Genomic DNA, 22,028 nt, shown 5'->3' with positions numbered 1-22,028 from the left:
TATTAATGATCTCTAATCAACAGAAACATCTTTCAGTCTGAAGCTTCAGTTCAGTCATGTTTTACATTTACAACAGTTAGTTTAATATTAATTACATTAGTCATGTTTAACATTAAACTAACTGTTAGTTTAACATTAATTACATTAGTCATGTTTAACATTAAACTAAACTAACAGTTTTACATTAATTACATTAGTCATGTTTAACATTAAACTAAACTAACAGTTTAATATTAATTACATTAGTCATGTTTAACATTAAGCTAAACTAACAGTTAGTTTAATATTAATTACATTAATCATGTTTAACATTAAGCTAACAGTTAGTTTAACATTAATTACATTAGTCATGTTTAACATTAAGCTAACAGTTAGTTTAACATTAATTACATTAGTCATGTTTAACATTAAGCTAACAGTTAGTTTAACATTAATTACATTAATCATGTTTAACATTAAACTAACAGTTAGTTTAATATTAATTACATTAGTCATGTTTAACATTAAACTAACAGTTAGTTTAACATTAATTACATTAGTCATGTTTAACATTAAGCTGAGCTAACAGTTAGTTATAATAACAGTTAATAAAGACATTAACGGTAGCTCCTGTTTAACCGTTAGGCGGCCGTTAGCAGGAGCCGTTAAATCCGTTTAAACAGTTTCAAACCGGAGCTGCGTTCTCTGCCCGGTACTTTACCGGCTGGGTTACCGTCCTGTCGTCGTGTTTCACCGGCGGAGAGGAGGATGAGGAGGCGGGAAGGACGAGGAGAAGGAGGTCGGGAGGAGGCGGGAAGGAGCTCCGTTAGCTTACCGGCGGCCGTTACTCAGGAGAGAGGTCAGAGAGCTCGAGGACTGATCGTTGATTGGACAGCACGAGGCGTGACGTCACAGCGTGCTGTTACCTTACTGCTGAACTGAAAGATTAGATCAGATATTTACTGGAAGTTGTTAATATATTAAAATTATAAATTTTATTAATACAATAAAAAGTAACACTGTCAATAGAGAACTCTTTGAAGAACAATAAATAAACATTTTCCTTTTGCAATGCTGAATCTTTGTCTTCAATGCACTTTATATATGAGTCTACTTTTTATTTATTTATTTATTTATTTATTCAACTCTATGTATTTATTACTGTATTTGATTTTGAATTATTTTCTTGTACCCCTTGATTGAATTGTGACAACGATGTTAGCGTCCACACTTATGAACGATAACTTCCTGCTAACAGCGGTGTTAAGTACGCGCTGCACTAATTATTGATGAGCTGTTACTGCTGTAGTATGTTGTACACATATATAATATAATATAATAATTATTACTGTTAAAATAAAAAATAAAAAAATAAAACCAGGTGTGTGCTGATTCAGTGTGTTGATCAGAAGTATTTCAGACACTAGCTGCTGTGATGTTTCAGTGTTTACAGACCAAACTGAGCCGCTGAGAGGAGAAAAGCTGCATTATAAATAAAGCAAACTAAATAAATATAAATAAATAAACAACGATATCGTTCTCCTCTATCCTTATCACTATAGTTGTGGTGAGGACTCCTCCATCCACATGAATTAGAACCACATTTAAAACTATATATTTATAGTTCTCGTTCTCAGTGTGGACGGTGTCATATACGGTAGTTAAATGCGCTTGCTCGTGTACTAAGTGGTTTACGGTAAAAACGGGGCAGTTGAACGGGCTTTATCATTGTTGTATTATTTACGGTGTGAAGTAAAAACAGAGATAAAGACAACTGAAGCCTCCGTGGTCGTTTACAGACCAACCTCTTCCTCCAGGTTAGTTTATTTATATAAATACATGACCCTAATAAGCCGTCCTGAGTGTGCGATGGATGCTTTTGTATTTTTCGGGATTAACGTTAGGAACTCAGTTTCCCATGATGCCCTGCGCGGTGTCTGCGCATTCTCCCGCCCATTGGGAAGATGTCCCGGCATGCTGTGCGGCAGGGCCGAGAAGAAGAGGCGTCGTGTGGCTAACATGGCGGCTAACTGAGTACAGCTGCTGATACCCAGCCTGAATACAGAGAGAGCTGCTCATGTTAGTTTGGAGAGGAGCTGCCCGGAGGAACCTGACCCGCTGATGCCCGCAAACACATAACTACAGCGGAGACTGTTGGTGAGTAACAGCCGCAGAGAGCTTCTGTTGAACCGACCGCCATTAAACTGCGGCTAACGCTAGCATCACGTTAGTATTCTGTCAGCATCCTGTTAGCATCCAGAACAAAACACCGGAATCAGACCCGGCTAAGTACCGGATCAGCACCGGTTACATCAGACAGCAGCGTATTACTATGAGGTTAGCCGTTAGCTGACCGTGCTAGCAGCTTTACGTCGTTAAAGACGTTAATGTTTATAATAATAAACCTGCTGTGAGAGAAGAAGAGCTGCTGCTGCTCAGTAACATCACTGCTCAGTAACATCACTGCTCAGTAACATCACTGCTCAGTAACATCACTGCTCAGTAACATCACTGCTCAGTAACATCACTGCTCAGTAACATCACTGCTCAGTAACATCACTGCTCAGTAACTACACAGTAACATCACTGCTCAGTAACATCACTGCTCAGTAACATCACTGCTCAGTAACATCACTGCTCAGTAACATCACTGCTCAGTAACTACACAGTAACATCACTGCTCAGTAACATCACTGCTCAGTAACATCACTGCTCAGTAACACCACTGCTCAGTAACATCACTGCTCAGTAACATCACTGCTCAGTAACATCACTACACAGTAACATCACTGCTCAGTAACATCACTACACAGTAACATCACTGCTCAGTAGCATCACTGCTCAGTAACATCACTGCTCAGTAACATCACTGCTCAGTAACTACACAGTAACATCACTGCTCAGTAACATCACTGCTCAGTAGCATCACTGCTCAGTAACATCACTGCTCAGTAACATCACTGCTCAGTAACTACACAGTAACATCACTGCTCAGTAACATCACTGCTCAGTAGCATCACTGCTCAGTAACATCACTGCTCAGTAACATCACTACACAGTAACATCACTGCTCAGTAACATCACTACACAGTAACATCACTGCTCAGTAACATCACTGCTCAGTAACATCACTGTTCAGTAACATCACTGCTCAGTAACATCTCAGTAACATCACTGCTCAGTAACATCACTGCTCAGTAACATCACTACACAGTAACATCACTGCTCAGTAACATCACTGCTCAGTAACATCACTGCTCAGTAACATCACTACACAGTAACATCACTGCTCAGTAACATCACAGTAACATCACTGCTCAGTAACATCACTGCTCAGTAACATCACAGTTGATCCTATTAATAATAATATAATGAACGTCAGGCTCCGTGTTAGCAGCCTCATGTTACGGTCAGTTTGGTTCCGTTAAGAAAGAGAAGACAGGTGAGAGCATCACCTGAGCCCTGACCCAGCATTATTATTATTATTATTATTATTATTATTATTATTATTATTATTATTAAAGGGGAGAAGGGAACACAAGGTTCACCAGCTGTTGGCTCACATTCAGGTGGAAAATACATTTAATGGTTTAGACAGAGGTACTGTACTGTAGTACAGTTTGAGGTACTTGTACTTTACTGTAGTACAGTTTGAGGTACTTGTACTTTACTTTAGTACAGTTAGAGGTACTAGTACTTTACTGTAGTACAGTTTGAGGTACTTGTACTTTACTGTAGTACAGTTTGAGGTACTTGTACTTTACTGTAGTACAGTTTGAGGTACTTGTACTTTACTTTAGTACAGTTTGAGGTACTTGTACTTTACTGTAGTACAGTTAGAGGTACTAGTACTTTACTGTAGTACAGTTTGAGGTACTAGTACTTTACTGTAGTACAGTTTGAGGTACTTGTACTTTACTGTAGTACAGTTTGAGGTACTTGTACTTTACTTTAGTACAGTTAGAGGTACTAGTACTTTACTGTAGTACAGTTTGAGGTACTTGTACTTTACTGTAGTACAGTTAGAGGTACTAGTACTTTACTGTAGTACAGTTTGAGGTACTTGTACTTTACTGTAGTACAGTTAGAGGTACTAGTACTTTACTGTAGTACAGTTAGAGGTACTAGTACTTTACTGTAGTACAGTTAGAGGTACTAGTACTTTACTGTAGTACAGTTTGAGGTACTTGTACTTTACTGTAGTACAGTTTGAGGTACTTGTACTTTACTTTAGTACAGTTTGAGGTACTTGTACTTTACTGTAGTACAGTTAGAGGTACTAGTACTTTACTGTAGTACAGTTAGAGGTACTAGTACTTTACTGTAGTACAGTTAGAGGTACTAGTACTTTACTGTAGTACAGTTAGAGGTACTTGTACTTTACTGTAGTACAGTTTGAGGTACTTGTACTTTACTGTAGTACAGTTTGAGGTACTTGTACTTTACTTTAGTACAGTTTGAGGTACTTGTACTTTACTGTAGTACAGTTAGAGGTACTAGTACTTTACTGTAGTACAGTTAGAGGTACTAGTACTTTACTGTAGTACAGTTAGAGGTACTAGTACTTTACTGTAGTACAGTTAGAGGTACTAGTACTTTACTGTAGTACAGTTAGAGGTACTAGTACTTTACTGTAGTACAGTTAGAGGTACTTGTACTTTACTGTAGTACAGTTAGAGGTACTAGTACTTTACTGTAGTACAGTTAGAGGTACTTGTACTTTACTGTAGTACAGTTAGAGGTACTAGTACTTTACTGTAGTACAGTTAGAGGTACTTGTACTTTACTGTAGTACAGTTTGAGGTACTAGTACTTTACTGTAGTACAGTTAGAGGTACTAGTACTTTACTGTAGTACAGTTTGAGGTACTTGTACTTTACTTTAGTACAGTTTGAGGTACTTGTACTTTACTGTAGTACAGTTAGAGGTACTAGTACTTTACTGTAGTACAGTTAGAGGTACTAGTACTTTACTGTAGTACAGTTAGAGGTACTTGTACTTTACTGTAGTACAGTTAGAGGTACTAGTACTTTACTGTAGTACAGTTAGAGGTACTTGTACTTTACTGTAGTACAGTTAGAGGTACTAGTACTTTACTGTAGTACAGTTAGAGGTACTTGTACTTTACTGTAGTACAGTTTGAGGTACTTGTACTTTACTGTAGTACAGTTAGAGGTACTAGTACTTTACTGTAGTACAGTTAGAGGTACTAGTACTTTACTGTAGTGCAGTTTGAGGTACTAGTACTTTACTGTAGTATTTCCATGTGATGCTACTTTCTACTCCACTACATGTACCTGCTGACCCTTTGGAGGGACCCCACCCCTAGGTTGGGAACCACTGGACTAAACTAGCTAACTGGATATAAAGTAGTGTAAACAGTAACATGCTGCTGAGGATTTAGGTTCTCTGGGTGTACGGAGGGATTTATGAGCTTTAATAGATATATTTAATGTCAGATCTTCATGTGAAAAGTAAATCAAGCTGTTAAATGTAGTGGAGTAGAAAGTAACATCACTTATTTTCATCAGTGCATGTTTGAATGTTTTTCTTCAAGTGTTCATGTTTGTGTTCTGTTGTTTTATTATTATTATTAAATCATGTGATATGAAGCAGCATTAAAACCCTACACTGAAACATTAACAGTAAACTGAGGATAACAAACAGGAAGCAGAGTGTTAATGTTATAAAGCTGCAACCAACCATTATTTTAATGATCCATTAATCCATCGTGTGTTAAATAGGTTGTTTATTACCAATATGTCATCATCAATGATAAATAAAAGATATACTAGAAGCTCCACTGAATGTTTAAACTGAAGGCTGATTTATGCTTCTGCGTCGGAGCGACGGCGTAGCTACGGCATCGTTCCAACGCCGTCGTTTACCTTTCCAAGTTCTGCGTCGTGTTTCGTCGCGGTGTAATTCACGGCCAGAGCGGCAGGGGGATGAGCTCCTTTCCTGGATGGTTATCGGTGTCTCTGGTTGATTCTTTGTTTAGCTTCCGGCTTTAAGGTCACAGTAAGTCTTTATAACGGGGCAATGGAGAGTTGTATAACTTGTTCAATGAGACGCTTTTCTACTTGGTTCATTTCGTTGTGTTTACCTCCCTGATCCGATGGCGGGGCAGAGGCAGGCAGAAATACGTTGCTACCAAGCAAACCAATCACAGCCATGCGGTCTGCGTTGCCTCGACGCGTAGTTACATTTCTGGGGAGGAGCAGGTCAGGCGACGGGTAGGGTAGGGGTCCGTAGGGGTCCACGTCCACGCACAGAGCTCTGCTAGGTACGCCGTCGTTCCGATGCAGAATCCTAAATCAGCCTTAATACTGTCAACAGCTTATTATTGATCATTTATTGATAGTTCTGACAGCTCAGGTCCTTTAAACTACAAGAAATATCTTTTATACAGCAAACATTTGTTTATTTAAAGCTGCCTTTCATCAACATTTAATTATTACTCATCATTTAATATTTAACAGCTCCGGGACGTCCGAGCAGTAACATGCTGGATGGAAATTACATCTTTTTTATTCGAGTCATTGATTAATCTAAAAGATAATGGATGATTAAAACAGTGGTTAGCTGCCCTGATGTGATCATGTGCTCAGCAGCTGTTAGTTTGTTATAAATCAGTTTGAACAACTTAATGTAAATTAATATTAATTAATGTTAATCATGAATTAATTGACCGTCAGCTGTTTCTGGTCGTAACTGAGAATAAATGTGTTGATCAAGTTTGAACGAATATCACTCAATTCATCGAAAGGTTTTCAGATATGTCTGAGTGTAATATTTATAATATTTATATTTATAATATTTATATTTATTATATTTTTATTTATATTATTTATAATATTTATATTTATAATATTTATAATATTTGATCCTTCTGTTCTGATCCTGTTTGAACTTTACTTCTTTTTATTTTAGAAAGTGTCTGTGTGTGTTTCTGTGTGTGTTTCTGTGTGTGTCTCTGTGTGTGTCTCTGTGTGTGTCTGTGTGTGTGTGTCTCTCTGTGTGTGTCTGTGTGTGTCTCTGTGTGTGTTTGTGTGTGTGTCTGTGTGTGTGTGTCTCTCTGTGTGTGTGTCTCTGTGTGTGTCTCTGTGTGTGTCTCTGTGTGTGTGTCTCTGTGTGTGTCTCTGTGTGTGTCTCTGTGTGTGTCTCTGTGTGTGTCTCTGTGTGTGTCTCTGTGTGTGTTTCTGTGTGTGTGTCTCTGTGTGTGTGTCTCTGTGTGTGTTTCTGTGTGTGTGTCTGTGTGTGTTTCTGTGTGTGTGTCTGTGTGTGTCTCTGTGTGTGTGTCTCTCTGGATTTAACTGGGATTCTTTGTGAGAGTTTCTACGTACACATTAACTCAGACTTACCTTCAGTGTGCTGCTGCTGGATCAGTACATGGATTTAAATGTGTAGTTACTGGGTCAGACTGGTCATACTGGTCAGACTGGTCAGACTGGTCATACTGGTCATACTGGGTCAGACTGGTCAGACTGGGTCAGACTGGTCAGACTGGTCAGACTGGTCATACTGGTCATACTGGGTCAGACTGGTCAGACTGGGTCAGACTGGTCAGACTGGTCAGACTGGTCATACTGGTCATACTGGGTCAGACTGGTCATACTGGGTCATACTGGGTCAGATACCAGTGTGAACCAACAAAACTAATCATTTATCCATAACATCCTCTTTCTGATTTTAGAGCGGAGGTCAAAGGTCAACAGTTCTGACCCCATGTTCTGCCCTCCTGCAGGTTTAGCTGGTCACCATGGCGACGGACATCGGATCGCCGCAGCGCTTCTTCCACATGCCGCGCTTCCAGCACCAGGCGCCGCGGCAGGTGTTCTACAAGAGGCCGGACTTCGCCCAGCAGCAGGCCATGCAGCAGCTCACCTTCGATGGCAAGCGCATGAGGAAGGCCGTCAACCGCAAGACCATCGACTACAACCCCTCCGTCATCAGATACCTGCAGGTACCTGTTTCACCTGGCTCACCTCTGACCTTTACTGTACTAACACCAGGAGATACTCACCTGTCTCACCTTCAGGTTAAATGACCATGTGACTCTTTATTAAAATGTTTAAATATTAAATGTTTGTTTCTGCAGAATCGTCTTTGGCAGCGAGACCAGCGAGACTTCAGAGCGATCCAGCCCGACGCAGGATGTTATAACGATGTGAGTCATCATCAATCACACTGTTCATATTGACTATTGATTATTGATTATAAAGGACGAGGCGTTCACTGACCGTCTGAAATGACGCAGCTGAAAAGCTGCAGCTAAAAATCATCCAAATAAATCAGAGAAATATTCATCAGGAGCAATTTATCTAAATGTATCTATGACTCATTGATTAGTTAATTAAATGTATCTATGACTCATTGATTAGTTAATTAAATGTATCTATGACTCATTGATTAGTTATTAAAAGGGAAATAATTGATCTCCAGTTTTGATAATTAAAGTTTTTTACCAAATATTTCTGTTTTTTGTTAACCCTCCTGTTGTGCTCGAGGAAGAAGGAAGAAAAGGAGGGAGGAAGGAAGGAAAGTAGGGAGGGAGGGAGGGAGGAAGGAAGCAAAGGAGGGAGGAAGGAAAAATGAAGGGGAGGAAGGGAGGAAAGTAGGGAGGAAGGAAGGAGGGAGGAAGGAAGGAAGGAAGAAGGAAGGTAGGAGGGAGTGAGGAAAGAAGGAAGGTAGGAGGGAGGAAGGAAGGACAGAGGAAAGAAAGAAGGGGGAGGGAGGAAGGAAGGAAGAAAAGGGTATGGAGAAAGGACAGATGGAAGGAAAGAACAGTTAAAACAGACGGGAGGACGACACGAAGGATAAACTGAATATTTATCGTCAGTTTTCTGATTAACTGATGATTGAAATAAATATTTGGATCTGATCAACAGGAATCAGCTGATCAGTATCAATCAGTTTCTTTGATGTCGTGTGATAAACTACGATGTTTGTGTTAAATCATAAATGTAATGAACGTGTGTGTGTGTGTGTGTGTAGCTGGTTCCTCCCATCGGCATGTCCAGCAACCCGATGAACGCCGTCACCACAAAGTTCGTCCGGACGTCAACAAACAAAGTCAAATGTCCCGTGTTCGTCATCAGGGTAAGACGCTGTGACATCACACACGATAATATGTAAAACCATAGAAGAAGAAAAACAGCTGAAACAGTACTGTTCATATGGACACCTGACTGCTGGTACTGTAACTATGACGATATGCATTTTGAAGGGATCTTTTTTAATCGTCAGCATGATGACGCCTGACTGCTGGTTTTAGTGGGAGCTGTAACCTTTACCATCAGTATTTAAATATCAGTGTGTAGTTATTAAGATGATGAAGATGAGGAGGAGGTCTTCATCGTCTCTCTCTCTCTGCAGTGGACTCCTGAGGGCCGCCGTCTGGTCACTGGAGCCTCCAGCGGAGAGTTCACTCTGTGGAACGGACTCACCTTCAACTTTGAGACCATTTTACAGGTGAGCTTCATCATCATCTTCATCCTCTTCATCATCGTCTCAGCTGTCAGTCACAGCAGCTCGGACGGTTTTGATCTTCATGGTACAAACATCATCTAACTAAGCTTGATGCTGTTGAGTGGAGCTGACAGGAAGTGAGAGACGTTAAAGCCTCAGTCTCTTTTTTAATAATTATTAGTAATAATAATAAAGTGATTATCTTTATCATCACGTGCTGTTTTAAGAAGTCTGATTATGTTCACGCATTTCAGCTGCAGAAGATTCGTTCTTCTGCAGCCGATAACTGTAACGATACCGATAACTGTAACGATACCGATAACTGTAACGATACCGATAAATATAACGATACCGATAACTAACTTCTGATAACTGTAACTATACCGATAAATATAGCTATAAATATAAATATAACCAACTATACGATAAATATAACTAACTATAACGATAACTATAAATATAACGATACCGATAAATATAACTATACCGATAACTGTAACTATACCGATAACTGTAACTATACCGATAACTAACTATACCGATAACTGTAACGATACCGATAACTGTACGATATCGATAACTGTTACAATACCGATAACTGTAACGATACCGATAACTGTACGATACGATAACTGTACGATACGATAACTGTAACGATACCGATAACTCTAACGATACCGATAAATATAACGATACCGATAACTGTACGATACCGATAACTGTAACTATACCGATAACTGTACGATACGATAACTGTAACGATACTGATAACTGTTACAATACCGATAACTGTACGATACCGATAAATATAACGATAACTGTAACGGTACCGATAACTGTAACAATACCGATAAATATAACTGTAACGATACCGATAAATATAACGATAACTGTAACGGTACCGATAACTGCAACGAAACCGATAACTGTACGATACCGATAACTGTAACGATACCGATAACTGTAACGAAACCGATAAATATAACAATAACTATAACTAACGACAACTATAACGATAAAAATAGAACTGTATATTTATAGTTGTCTCATGGACGGCGTTAACTGTTAAAGTGTTGTAGCCAGTGAATAAAGCAAAGCTAACCTTCTCCCCCCTCTGCCCCCCCCCCCCCCCCCCCCCCCCAGGCCCACGACAGCCCTGTGCGGGCGATGACGTGGTCTCATAACGACATGTGGATGCTAACGGCGGACCACGGCGGCTACGTGAAGTACTGGCAGTCCAACATGAACAACGTCAAGATGTTCCAGGCTCACAAGGAGGCCATTAGAGAAGCCAGGTTTATACCCAATCTAAACTTTTCTGTAGTTCACCCCGGTGTCTGCCGCTCGCCGTCGGCCACGCGGGGGCGCCGTTTGACGCGCCGCCGCGTGTCGCCGCCGCGGTCGATTGATGACAGATGTACGTGTGTGCTGTTGCAACACTGCAGTGATCTGTTGTTGAGTTTGTTCCTGTGTACAGAAAACGGTTGATTGTGTTGAATAAAGTGATCAATAATTTATTTAAAGGCCAAGCGAGGCCCAGTGGTGATAATAAGAACCAATAAATCAATAAAGCTCCAGGGTTTGACTTTGAACCAATAAAGTTTTAGCAGGGGATCAATAAAGTGAATAAAGTAGATGTTTAAATAAAGGTTTGAATTCAACACCTGATCCTGAACACCTGAAGCACAGAGCGGTGATCACATGACCTAGAAACTACTTCCTGTTAACTCACAGCATCCTACATGTCCCATCATGCACCTGGGTAGTCCTACATGTCCCATCATGCACCTGGGTAGTCCTACATTTCCCATCATGCACCTGGGTAGTTCTACATGTCCCATCATGCACCTGGGTAGTCCTACATGTCCCATCATGCACCTGGGTAGTCCTACATGTCCCATAATGCACCTGGGTAGTTCTACATGTCCCATAATGCACCTGGGTAGTCTCACTAAAGCCTCACCTGCTCTGTTAGCACTCTGATGACATCACTGGTGACATCATGTTTGTATTGATGAGTTTTAATTGATCAATCAACAAAATCTCATAATTGATTTTTTTGTTTTTGATGTTTTTCTTCGTTAATTGATCGTAACGACATCGTACTGTTTCAGCATTTTATAGAGGAGGTTATTGATCAGTAATCAATAATGAAACCAATCACTGAAGCTGCAGATTAAACTAAAGATTATCTGACAGATCTGATTATTGATTAATCATTATTTTGGCTTTTTGATTGAAACAATCGATTATCTGAATATTTGATTGATTTTCTGTCAGCAGGTTAACGAGCTAATCGCTGCAGCTGTAAGTTATTGATCCGTCTGATCAGCCGATTAGTTGTTTATTAATTTTGAAGTATTTACATAATTGATCAATAGTTCCAGCTGATGACTCCTCGTTAATGGAAAGAAAGTGATCGGCAGGTTGATTGATGACACAGCAGAGGATGGAGCTGATCAATAGAGCTGATCACAGAACAGCTGCTAACTGTCCATGTATTGATTTTGAGTGATGTGTTCTGATCGAGTCTCTGATCAAAGCTTTAAACTGGCCTCAGTGTTTTCCTGATCACAGATCAATAGAAACGTATTGATCAGGGATCAATAGTTAAACTGAATGTGTTCCTCTGTCAGGGGACTGTGCTTCTCTCTGATCACCTCGGTTCATTAGATCAATATATCTGATCAGCTTCATTATCGGAAAACTTTTCTGCTCATTATAACCCTAACCCTGCTCATCAATATTCAGAAATGTTGAGTTTCTGTTTCTTAAAACTGAACTGGAAGAAGATAAAGAGAGAGGGAGGAAGAGAGGGAGGGAGAGAGACGGAGAGAGAGAGAACGAGAGAGAGAGAGAGAAACAGGGAGGAAGAGAGAGACCGAGAGAGGGAGGGAGACAGTTTGAGTTTCTGTTTAATATTTAAGCTTCACTGAAACTAAACTTAATGAGTCTGATATCGGCTGTGTGGAGCTTTTCTTTTATACAGTTCTAGCTCCACTTGGTTTTTAGCATCAGGGATAGTACCTGCTACCTGCTACCTGCTGCTTTTTTAGTACCTGCTACCTGCTGCTTTTTTAGTTTCTACTTTTTTTCCGATACTAAATGTGACGTCATCAGACTGCCGGCCTCTGATTGGTCAGAGAGTCACTGGAAGAGTCATGAGCCGTCCCACACAAGAATCAAACCCGGCATTTTTAAATACCAACAACAGCGTTTCTCTTCTCTTGCTTTGTGTGAGACAGAAAGTCTCATACAGCAGCAAGTACACCATCGCCTCCATGTCCTCCATTGTTTATGTGTTTGTGTCGCGTTGCTATGACGACCACCTGGTACCAAAACCCAGTAGAGTCCAGTATAGGCTGGAACTGTATAATGGAAAAGCTCCATTATCAGCTGTGATATCAGTAATGAAACCTGTGAACCAATCAACCTGTCAATCACCACGTAGCCACGCCCTAATGCATACCCTGCTTTATCGTCACATATAAAATCAGGGAGGCCAAAATGTCCCAAATGAACATCATACTGCATTGAAGAAGGCTTTAAACTAGCGATTGAGACCATAAACACATTTTGAAAACGTTTACTGAGGTTAGAAATCAAGTGAGAAGTTGGTGAATTCTCCATTGACTTGTATAGAGACGGAAGTCCTTTTGACACCAAAACGGTCGCCCCCTGGTGGCCTTTTGATAGAATGCAGTTTTAAGTTACTTCCTGGTTGGCATCATTACAGAGGACCAGAACTCCCCACCTGGTTCTAACATCTACTGAACCACAGCTGGATATTAATACTTTAACATGAATCATATTGTGGCTGATATAGATTTAATTGTTAGTTCAGCAGCTTTGTTTATTTAAATATGACCGTGTGTGTTTCCTGCTCGTCACTTCCTGGTTATTGATTGACACACAGCTGCTCTAAATGTTCCCATTGATCATTGATCAGGATTCATTTTCCTTTAATGTGAATATTCTGCTTTAAGTTGTTCCTGAGCCTCCCGTTCATATTATATATGAGATTATTTATTATTATGAAGGTAAATACTAATCCAGGCTGATTCTCACTCAGAATAAAACAAACAGCTGCTGTTCAGATTTACAGTTAAACATGTTCAATGTGTTTCTGTCATTATGTTTTAGATGTTTGAGGTGTGTTAGGTGGGTTAGATGTTGATCTGGAGACAGAACAGCTGCAGGTTGAATCTGACAGTTTAAACCAGTCTAGTTTTCTCAGATGTTTATGACCGTAAAACTTGGGCTGCTGTTACCATGACAACCACCAACAGAGCGCTGTCAGGTCATTTTAATGTGATTTTGATATTTATATTTATTGTGTTTCTGTATGTTTGGAAACATGAACGTTATTAAAATGTACTGTCAGTGATGATGATGATGAAGATGATGAAGATTGTACTCTGACAGTAAACTGAACATCTTTTATAAACAGAGATATTTCATATCTGAGGCGTCTTTCAGAAACACTGATTCACATTTTTCACCATTTGTGATTTTTGTTTATGGATCAAACGACTAATCAATTAATGGAAATAATCAACAGATTGATATTTATCAATAAATGTTCACAGCTCAGAGTCACAGCTGATCAATCGATCGATCAATAACCCAGACGCAGATCATATTCACTTTACCATCATCAGGTATCAGAGTAGACTAAACCTGTTTAACCAGCAGGAAGTGTTGCCATGGAAACAAAACCTTTAAACTTTACTGGTGTCATTAAGAGGTCAATGATTGAATCCACTCGATGACATCATTACATCATCACTGCAGTCTGAGAGCAGCTGTACCTGTAAATACTCTCACACCTGAGATACACACCTGATACTCTCACACCTGAGATACACACACACCTGATACACACCTGAGATACACACCTGATACACACCTGAGATACACACACCTGAGATACACACCTGATACACACCTGAGATACACACCTGATACTCTCACACCTGAGATACACACACACCTGATACACACCTGATATACACACCTGATATACACACCTGATACTCTCACACCTGAGATACACACCTGAGATACACACACCTGATACACACCTGAGATACACACCTGATACACACACCTCAGATACACACACCTGATATACACACCTGATACTCTCACACCTGAGATACACACCTGAGATACACACACACCTGATACACACACCTCAGATACACACCTGAGATACACACACCTGATACACACACCTGAGATACACACCTGATACACACCTGAGATACATCTGAGACCTTCCCAGTTTGAGGTACTTGTACTTTACTGTAGTACAGTTTGAGGTACTTTACTGTAGTACAGTTTGAGGTACTTGTACTTTACTGTAGTACAGTTAGAGGTACTAGTACTTTACTGTAGTACAGTTTGAGGTACTTGTACTTTACTGTAGTACAGTTTGAGGTACTTGTACTTTACTGTAGTACAGTTAGAGGTACTTGTACTTTACTGTAGTACAGTTTGAGGTACTTTACTGTAGTACAGTTTGAGGTACTTGTACTTTATTGTAGTACAGTTTGAGGTACTTGTACTTTACTGTAGTACAGTTAGAGGTACTTGTACTTTACTGTAGTATAGTTTGAGGTACTTGTACTTTACTGTAGTACAGTTTGAGGTACTAGTACTTTACTGTAGTATAGTTTGAGGTACTTGTACTTTACTGTAGTACAGTTTGAGGTACTTTACTGTAGTACAGTTTGAGGTACTTGTACTTTACTGTAGTACAGTTTGAGGTACTTGTACTTTACTGTAGTACAGTTTGAGGTACTTGTACTTTACTGTAGTACAGTTTGAGGTACTAGTACTTTACTGTAGTACAGTTTGAGGTACTTTACTGTAGTACAGTTTGAGGTACTTGTACTTTGCTGTAGTACAGTTTGAGGTACTTGTACTTTACTGTAGTACAGTTTGAGGTACTTGTACTTTGCTGTAGTACAGTTTGAGGTACTTGTACTTTACTGTAGTACAGTTTGAGGTACTAGTACTTTACTGTAGTACAGTTTGAGGTACTTGTACTTTACTGTAGTACAGTTTGAGGTACTTGTACTTTACTGTAGTACAGTTTGAGGTACTTGTACTTTACTGTAGTACAGTTAGAGGTACTAGTACTTTACTGTAGTACAGTTTGAGGTACTTGGTGTGTAGTCGGCTCACATCTCAGATGTCTATGAGTTGTTAACAGCTCCTCTCAATAAATGTTCAAATGATTCAATATTTCAGCAGAAATCAAAGTTTAGAGAAAAAGTCCAAACACTGAAAACACATGTATCTGCTGACCCTTTGGAGGGGCCCCAGCCCTAGGTTGGGAACCACTGGACTAAACTAGCTAACTGGATATAAAGTAGTGTAAACAAACAGTTTGAACATCATGATGTAAAAATCGTTGATTATTATTAATATAATATTTAAATCAGATTTACTGAACTTTAACAAACATCAAAATAACTAATAAATATATTAATAGTTTATTTTTATATTATTTATTTCAATAAGAAGCAACAACAGTAATCAGCTGTTAGTATGACATCACAGGTGAATAAACAAGCTGTAAGCCTGTGTGACCTTTGACCCTTTAACATATTGTTTATGATGATGAAGATGACGATGATGATGATGAAGATGCATCATTAATAAAATATTAACACAAAAAACTAAAATAAATAAAAGTAATAAAATGTTTAAACATTTTATAGCCGAGTTATTTTTCAGGTTTGTTGAAAATGTTTCATAAAAGAAAAAAAAGTCAAACTGAAAATTAAATAAAAACAAATTAATAATAAAGTTATTGTTTTTATGTTAATCAGACTGCAGCTGTTTGTTGTGCTGCCAGCGAGCGTCCAACAGGGGGAGACATTCATGGTTATAATCAGCTTCTGATGTTATTGATCAGATTATTGATCAGTTATTGATCAGTTATTGATCTTATATTGATCCTTTATTGATCAGTTATTGATCAGTTATTGATCAGATTATTGATCAGTTATTGATCAGTTATTGATCCACTGTGACAGAAGCTTCACTTTATAAATGTCAGATTCAATTTAACAAATGTGTTTAAAATATCAGATTTTAACCCAAAATCTGTAAATAATCATCTGAATGAACTTTCTATCAAATGAATGTTAATTATAATTAAATATTAAAATGATTGTTTAATTTAACATCAGTTTAATGTCGCAGCTCATTAAACATTATAATAAACATTGAACGTTTATAATGAAATAAATTCACTGAATAAAAACTCGAAGCTTTAATGAATCTTTTTCTTCTTCTGCAGTTTTTCTCCCACAGATAATAAATTCGCCACCTGTTCAGACGACGGAACCGTGAGGATCTGGGACTTCATGCGCTGCCACGAGGAGAGGATCCTCAGAGGTCAGAGGTCACACACACATATACACACACACACACACACATATACACACACAAAGAGAGAGACACACACACACACATATACACACTATCATATATACACACACATATACACATATATACACACACACACACATATATACACACACATATACACACACACACATATACACACACAAAGAGAGAGACACACACACACACATATACACACTATCATATATACACACACATATACACATATATACACACACACACACACATATATACACACACATATATACACACACACACATATACACATAAATACACACAGGTTCTATATTTAAAAAACGAAGTGAAATAAATGTAAAACTTGATTGTGGTTTATTTAAATGTTTCTCTGTGTGTGTCTGTGTGTGTGTGTGTGTGTGTCTCTCTAGGTCATGGTGCTGATGTGAAGTGTGTGGACTGGCATCCCTATAAAGGTCTGGTTGTATCCGGCAGTAAAGACAGTCAGCAGCCGATCAAGTTCTGGGACCCGAAGACGGGACAGAGCCTGGCGACGCTGTGAGTCCAACACACACACACACACACACACACACACACACACACACACACACACACACTTTATATATGATTATATATATAATACAGTATATTATAATATATTACAGTACATATTTACCGGTCTCTCTCTCTTCAGTCACGCCCATAAGAACACAGTGATGGAGGTGAAGTGGAACCTGAATGGTAATTGGCTGCTGACGGCGTCACGTGATCACCTGTGTAAGCTGTTTGACATCAGGAACCTGAAGGAGGAGCTGCAGGTGTTCAGAGGACACAAGAAGGAGGCCACAGGTGAGTCATGTGACCCGTCATGTGACCCGTCTCACACCTGGACTCATGCATGTGCAGAGTATTCACACTGAGAGATGATTAAAGAGATGAATGTGTTTCCTCAGCGGTGGCGTGGCATCCGGTCCACGAGGGTCTGTTTGCCAGCGGAGGATCCGACGGCTCGCTGCTGTTCTGGCACACTGGGTAATAATTATATATCATTATATATAATATACATTTATATATGATACTTTACATGATCGTTGTTGGTCAGAACTTTCAGCTTCATTCAGAGAGTTTGAGACGAATCAGTGAAGCAGAGTTAATATTTATATATATTATTGATGCATTAACTGTAACTGCTGCTTGTCTCCCTGCAGGGTGGAGAAGGAGGTGGGGGGGATGGAGATGGCTCATGAGGGGATGATCTGGAGTCTGGCCTGGCATCCGCTGGGTCACATCCTCTGCTCCGGGTCCAACGACCACACCAGGTTCCTCCTCATATAGAAATATAACAACATATAATAACACATGTATAACCTGTATCACAGTCTGAGGTGTTTCAACTCTTCTGCGTTTTTCAGTAAATTCTGGACCAGGAACCGTCCGGGTGATAAGATGAGGGACCGGTACAACCTGAACCTGCTGCCGGGGATGTCAGAGGACGGAGTGGAGTACGGTAAGAAACCTGCTGCAGAGGTTCCTCTATCGGTCTGAGAGGTTCCTCTATCGGTCTGAGAGGTTCCTCTGAGTCTAGAGAAAGTTCAGAGGTTCCTCCATCGGTCTGAGAGGTTCCTCTATCGGTCTGAGAGGTTCCTCTATCGGTCTGAGAGGTTCCACTGAGTCTAGAGAGAGTTCAGAGGTTCCTCTATCGGTCTGAGAGGTTCCACTGAGTCTAGAGAGAGTTCAGAGGTTCCTCTATCGGTCTGAAAGGTTCCACTGAGTCTAGAGAGAGTTCAGAGGTTCCTCTATCGGTCTGAGAGGTTCCTCTATCGGTCTGAGAGGTTCCACTGAGTCTAGAGAGAGTTCAGAGGTTCCTCTATCGGTCTGAGAAGTTCCTCTATCAGTCTGAGAGGTTCCACTGAGTCTAGAGAGAGTTCAGAGGTTCCTCTATCGGTCTGAGAGGTTCCTCTATCAGTCTGAGAGGTTCCACTGAGTCTAGAGAAAGTTCAGAGGTTCCTCTATCGGTCTGAGAGGTTCCTCTATCAGTCTGAGAGGTTCCACTGAGTCTAGAGAGAGTTCAGAGGTTCCTCTATCGGTCTGAGAAGTTCCTCTATCAGTCTGAGAGGTTCCACTGAGTCTAGAGAGAGTTCAGAGGTTCCTCTATCGGTCTGAGAGGTTCCTCTATCAGTCTGAGAGGTTCCACTGAGTCTAGAGAAAGTTCAGAGGTTCCTCTATCGGTCTGAGAGGTTCCTCTATCAGTCTGAGAGGTTCCACTGAGTCTAGAGAAAGTTCAGAGGTTCCTCTATCGGTCTGAGAGGTTCCTCTATCGGTCTGAGAGGTTCCTCTGAGTCTAAAGAGACAAACACAGCGGCCCGGTCCTCATTGGTTACCATGGAGAAAACTTCAGGTTCTTCACCTGGTTACTGATCTCAGAGTTTTTACTGTTTGGTAACTTTGAGATTTAAAGTGTTCCAGTCACACAGCTGCTCCTCTGGCGCCCCCCTCAGGACAGTCAGAGTGGCTGCATGTGATCAGAGATGCAAACAGTGAACAGACGTTAAATCATCCATAAAACAGAGTGAAACAAAGACGAGTCCTGTTCATCTTCACTTCTCTCCTCATCTCACTTCCTTCCTACAGAACTTTGCTCTTGATGGACGATACTTCATATGGTTCAATACTATTACTCAACTCTTTATTAACATTCTTCACTATTTTAAAGACCATTAATTTCCATCTGATTTAAGTTTCAATGAAGATAAATATCAATGACCATATGTGAGTTTGTGCTATTAAAGGCGTTACTGTGACTGAACAGCTGATGTTTGTGTTGCAGACGACATCGAGCCCAACAGTCTGGCCTCCATTCCTGGGATGGGGATCCCCGAGCAGCTGAAGGCGGCCATGGAGCTGGAGCAGAACAGTAAAGAAGCGGCTCCAGAGGAGATGTCCATCCCGGGTCTGGACTGGGGAATGGACGAGGTCATGGGCAAAGACTCCAAGAAAGTCCCGCAGAAGAAAGTTCCGTACGCCAAACCGATCCCAGCCCAGTTCCAACAGGTACAGATTCCCCTAACCCTGAACTATACGTTATATAAATGATAGTTTATACCCTAACCCCTGTCCCCCTGCAGGCCTGGGTTAGGGAATAAACCATAGACTGTATATAAAATGGACGTAACATCCTTGACATCACCCATTGGTTTGTGGACTGCTGCTCGGAGGCCAATAGTATCGGATCTGAGCAGCGCCATCTTGAAAATTTCCGGTGCATGCTGGGAAAAATAAAAACATGGATTCTACTTATATGGGCATCAGGAGGAGCATGAGGCGCCCTCCTGAACCTGTGAACCAATCAACCTGTCAATCACCACGTAGCCACGCCCTAATGCATACCCTGCTTTATCGTCACATATAAAATCAGGGAGGCCAAAATGTCCCAAATGAACATCATACTGCATTGAAGAAGGCTTTAAACTAGCGATTGAGACCATAAACACATTTTGAAAACGTTTACTGATGTTAGAAATCAAGTGAGAAGTTGGTGAATTCTCCATTGACTTGTATAGAGACGGAAGTCCTTTTGACACCAAAACGGTCGCCCCCTGGTGGCCTTTTGATAGAATGCAGTTTTAAGTTACTTCCTGGTTGGCCTCATTTCAGAGGACCGGAGCTCCCCGTCTGGTTTTAACTCTATAAACTATAACTGATATACCCCCAAACCTCTCTTACCCCCTGCAGGCCTGGGTTAGGGTATAACCTATAACTGATATAAATGATATACCCCTAACCTCTCTTACCCCCTGCAGGCCTGGGCGGAGAACAAGGTTCCCATGATGCCTCCTGGCAGCGAGCTGAAGGATCGGAAGGTCGAGCAGAAAGTCGACATGAAGAAGAAAAGTCAGGCGGAGATGGAGCAAGAGATGGCAGCTCTGCAGTACACCAACCCCCTGCTGCTGGAGGTAACTACCCCACTAACTGCCCCCTGCTGCTGGAGGTAATTACCACAATAAACTGCCCCCTGCTGCTGGAGGTAATTACCCCACTAACTGCCCCTGCTGCTGGAGGTAATTACCCAACTAACTGCCCCACATCCCCCTGTAACTACTCCACAGCCCCCTATAACTACCCCACAGCCCCCTATAACTACCCCACAGCCCTCAGTAACTACCCCACAGCCCCCTGTAACTACCCCACAGCCCTCTGTAACTACCCCACAGCCCTCTGTAACTACCCACAGCCCCCTGTAACTACCCCACAGCCCCCTATAACTACCCACAGCCCCCTGTAACTACCCCACAGCCCTCTGCTGCTGGAGGTAATTACCCCACTAACTGCCTTCGCTCACTCTTCTCTGTCTTTGCTTCTTCAGCAGATGAAGATGGACGGGAACATGGGCCCCCCGCAGGGACAAGGCCCTATGCCCCCCTTTACTGGACCTGGAGGCCCCGGGGGACCCCCCGGCCAACAAGGTTTTCCCCCAAACATGCCTCCTCAGCAGATGCCCAACAACATGGGGCCCCCCATGGGCCCCGGAGGCATGCAGCCTCCTTTCATGCCCCCTGGACAGATGGGGCCTCCCTCTGGACCCCAGTCTCACCAGGGGCCCCCTCAGGGTATGATGGGACCACCAGACATGCAGAGGCATCCTGGCCCTCCCAGGAACATGGGCCCCCAAGGGCCTCACGGTATGGGTCCCGGACCCAGGATGCAGGGGCCACCTGGTGGGATGATGGGCCCCCCTCCTCGAGGAATGGGCCCCAGGGATCCTCAGGGGCCTCCACCTCAGGGGGGCATGATGCCACCTCAAGGGAATATGATGGGCCCCCAGGGTCCTATGCAGGGTGGGATGATGGGGCCCCCACCCAGGACACATGGCAACTATGGGATGGGCAACATGCAGGGGCCCCCAGGAGGAATGCACGGGCCTCCAGGAAACATGCAGGGACCCCCAGGTAACATGCAAGGACACCCAGGGAACATGCAGGGGCCCCCTGGTAACATGCAAGGACCCCATGGTAACATGCAGGGACCCCATGGAAACATGCAGGGGCCCCCTGGTAACATGCAGGGGCCTCCAGGAAACATGCAAGGACCGCATGGAAACATGCAGGGGCCCCCTGGTAACATGCAGGGGCCTCCAGGAAACATGCAAGGACCCCATGGAAACATGCAGGGGCCCCCGTACC

General features: G+C 41.5%; 1 protein-coding gene across 1 annotated transcript in view; it reads left to right on the top strand.

Moving 5' to 3' along the window:
- The first annotated feature begins 1,977 nt into the window (after positions 1-1,977).
- wdr33 (WD repeat domain 33) overlaps positions 1,978-22,028 on the top strand; it is a 23,979-nt gene continuing 3,928 nt past the window's right edge. Inside the window, exons 1-15 of the mRNA XM_062429569.1 lie at positions 1,978-2,136; positions 7,727-7,945; positions 8,081-8,149; positions 8,977-9,081; positions 9,358-9,453; positions 10,594-10,745; positions 16,766-16,863; positions 17,280-17,406; positions 17,543-17,697; positions 17,802-17,880; positions 18,057-18,167; positions 18,261-18,355; positions 19,676-19,899; positions 20,649-20,801; positions 21,212-22,028. The exon at positions 21,212-22,028 is cut by the window's right edge and continues 11 nt beyond it. Coding sequence (XP_062285553.1) covers positions 7,742-7,945; positions 8,081-8,149; positions 8,977-9,081; positions 9,358-9,453; positions 10,594-10,745; positions 16,766-16,863; positions 17,280-17,406; positions 17,543-17,697; positions 17,802-17,880; positions 18,057-18,167; positions 18,261-18,355; positions 19,676-19,899; positions 20,649-20,801; positions 21,212-22,028 — 2,485 coding nt within the window. The 5' untranslated portion in view covers positions 1,978-2,136; positions 7,727-7,741. The remainder of the gene's footprint in view (positions 2,137-7,726; positions 7,946-8,080; positions 8,150-8,976; positions 9,082-9,357; positions 9,454-10,593; positions 10,746-16,765; positions 16,864-17,279; positions 17,407-17,542; positions 17,698-17,801; positions 17,881-18,056; positions 18,168-18,260; positions 18,356-19,675; positions 19,900-20,648; positions 20,802-21,211) is intronic.

Source organism: Scomber scombrus, chromosome 11 (genome assembly GCF_963691925.1).
Source record: "Scomber scombrus chromosome 11, fScoSco1.1, whole genome shotgun sequence".
Lineage (NCBI taxonomy): Eukaryota > Metazoa > Chordata > Actinopteri > Scombriformes > Scombridae > Scomber > Scomber scombrus.
Note: the sequence above shows the minus strand (reverse complement) of the source record. Positions and strands in the feature narration are given on the sequence as shown.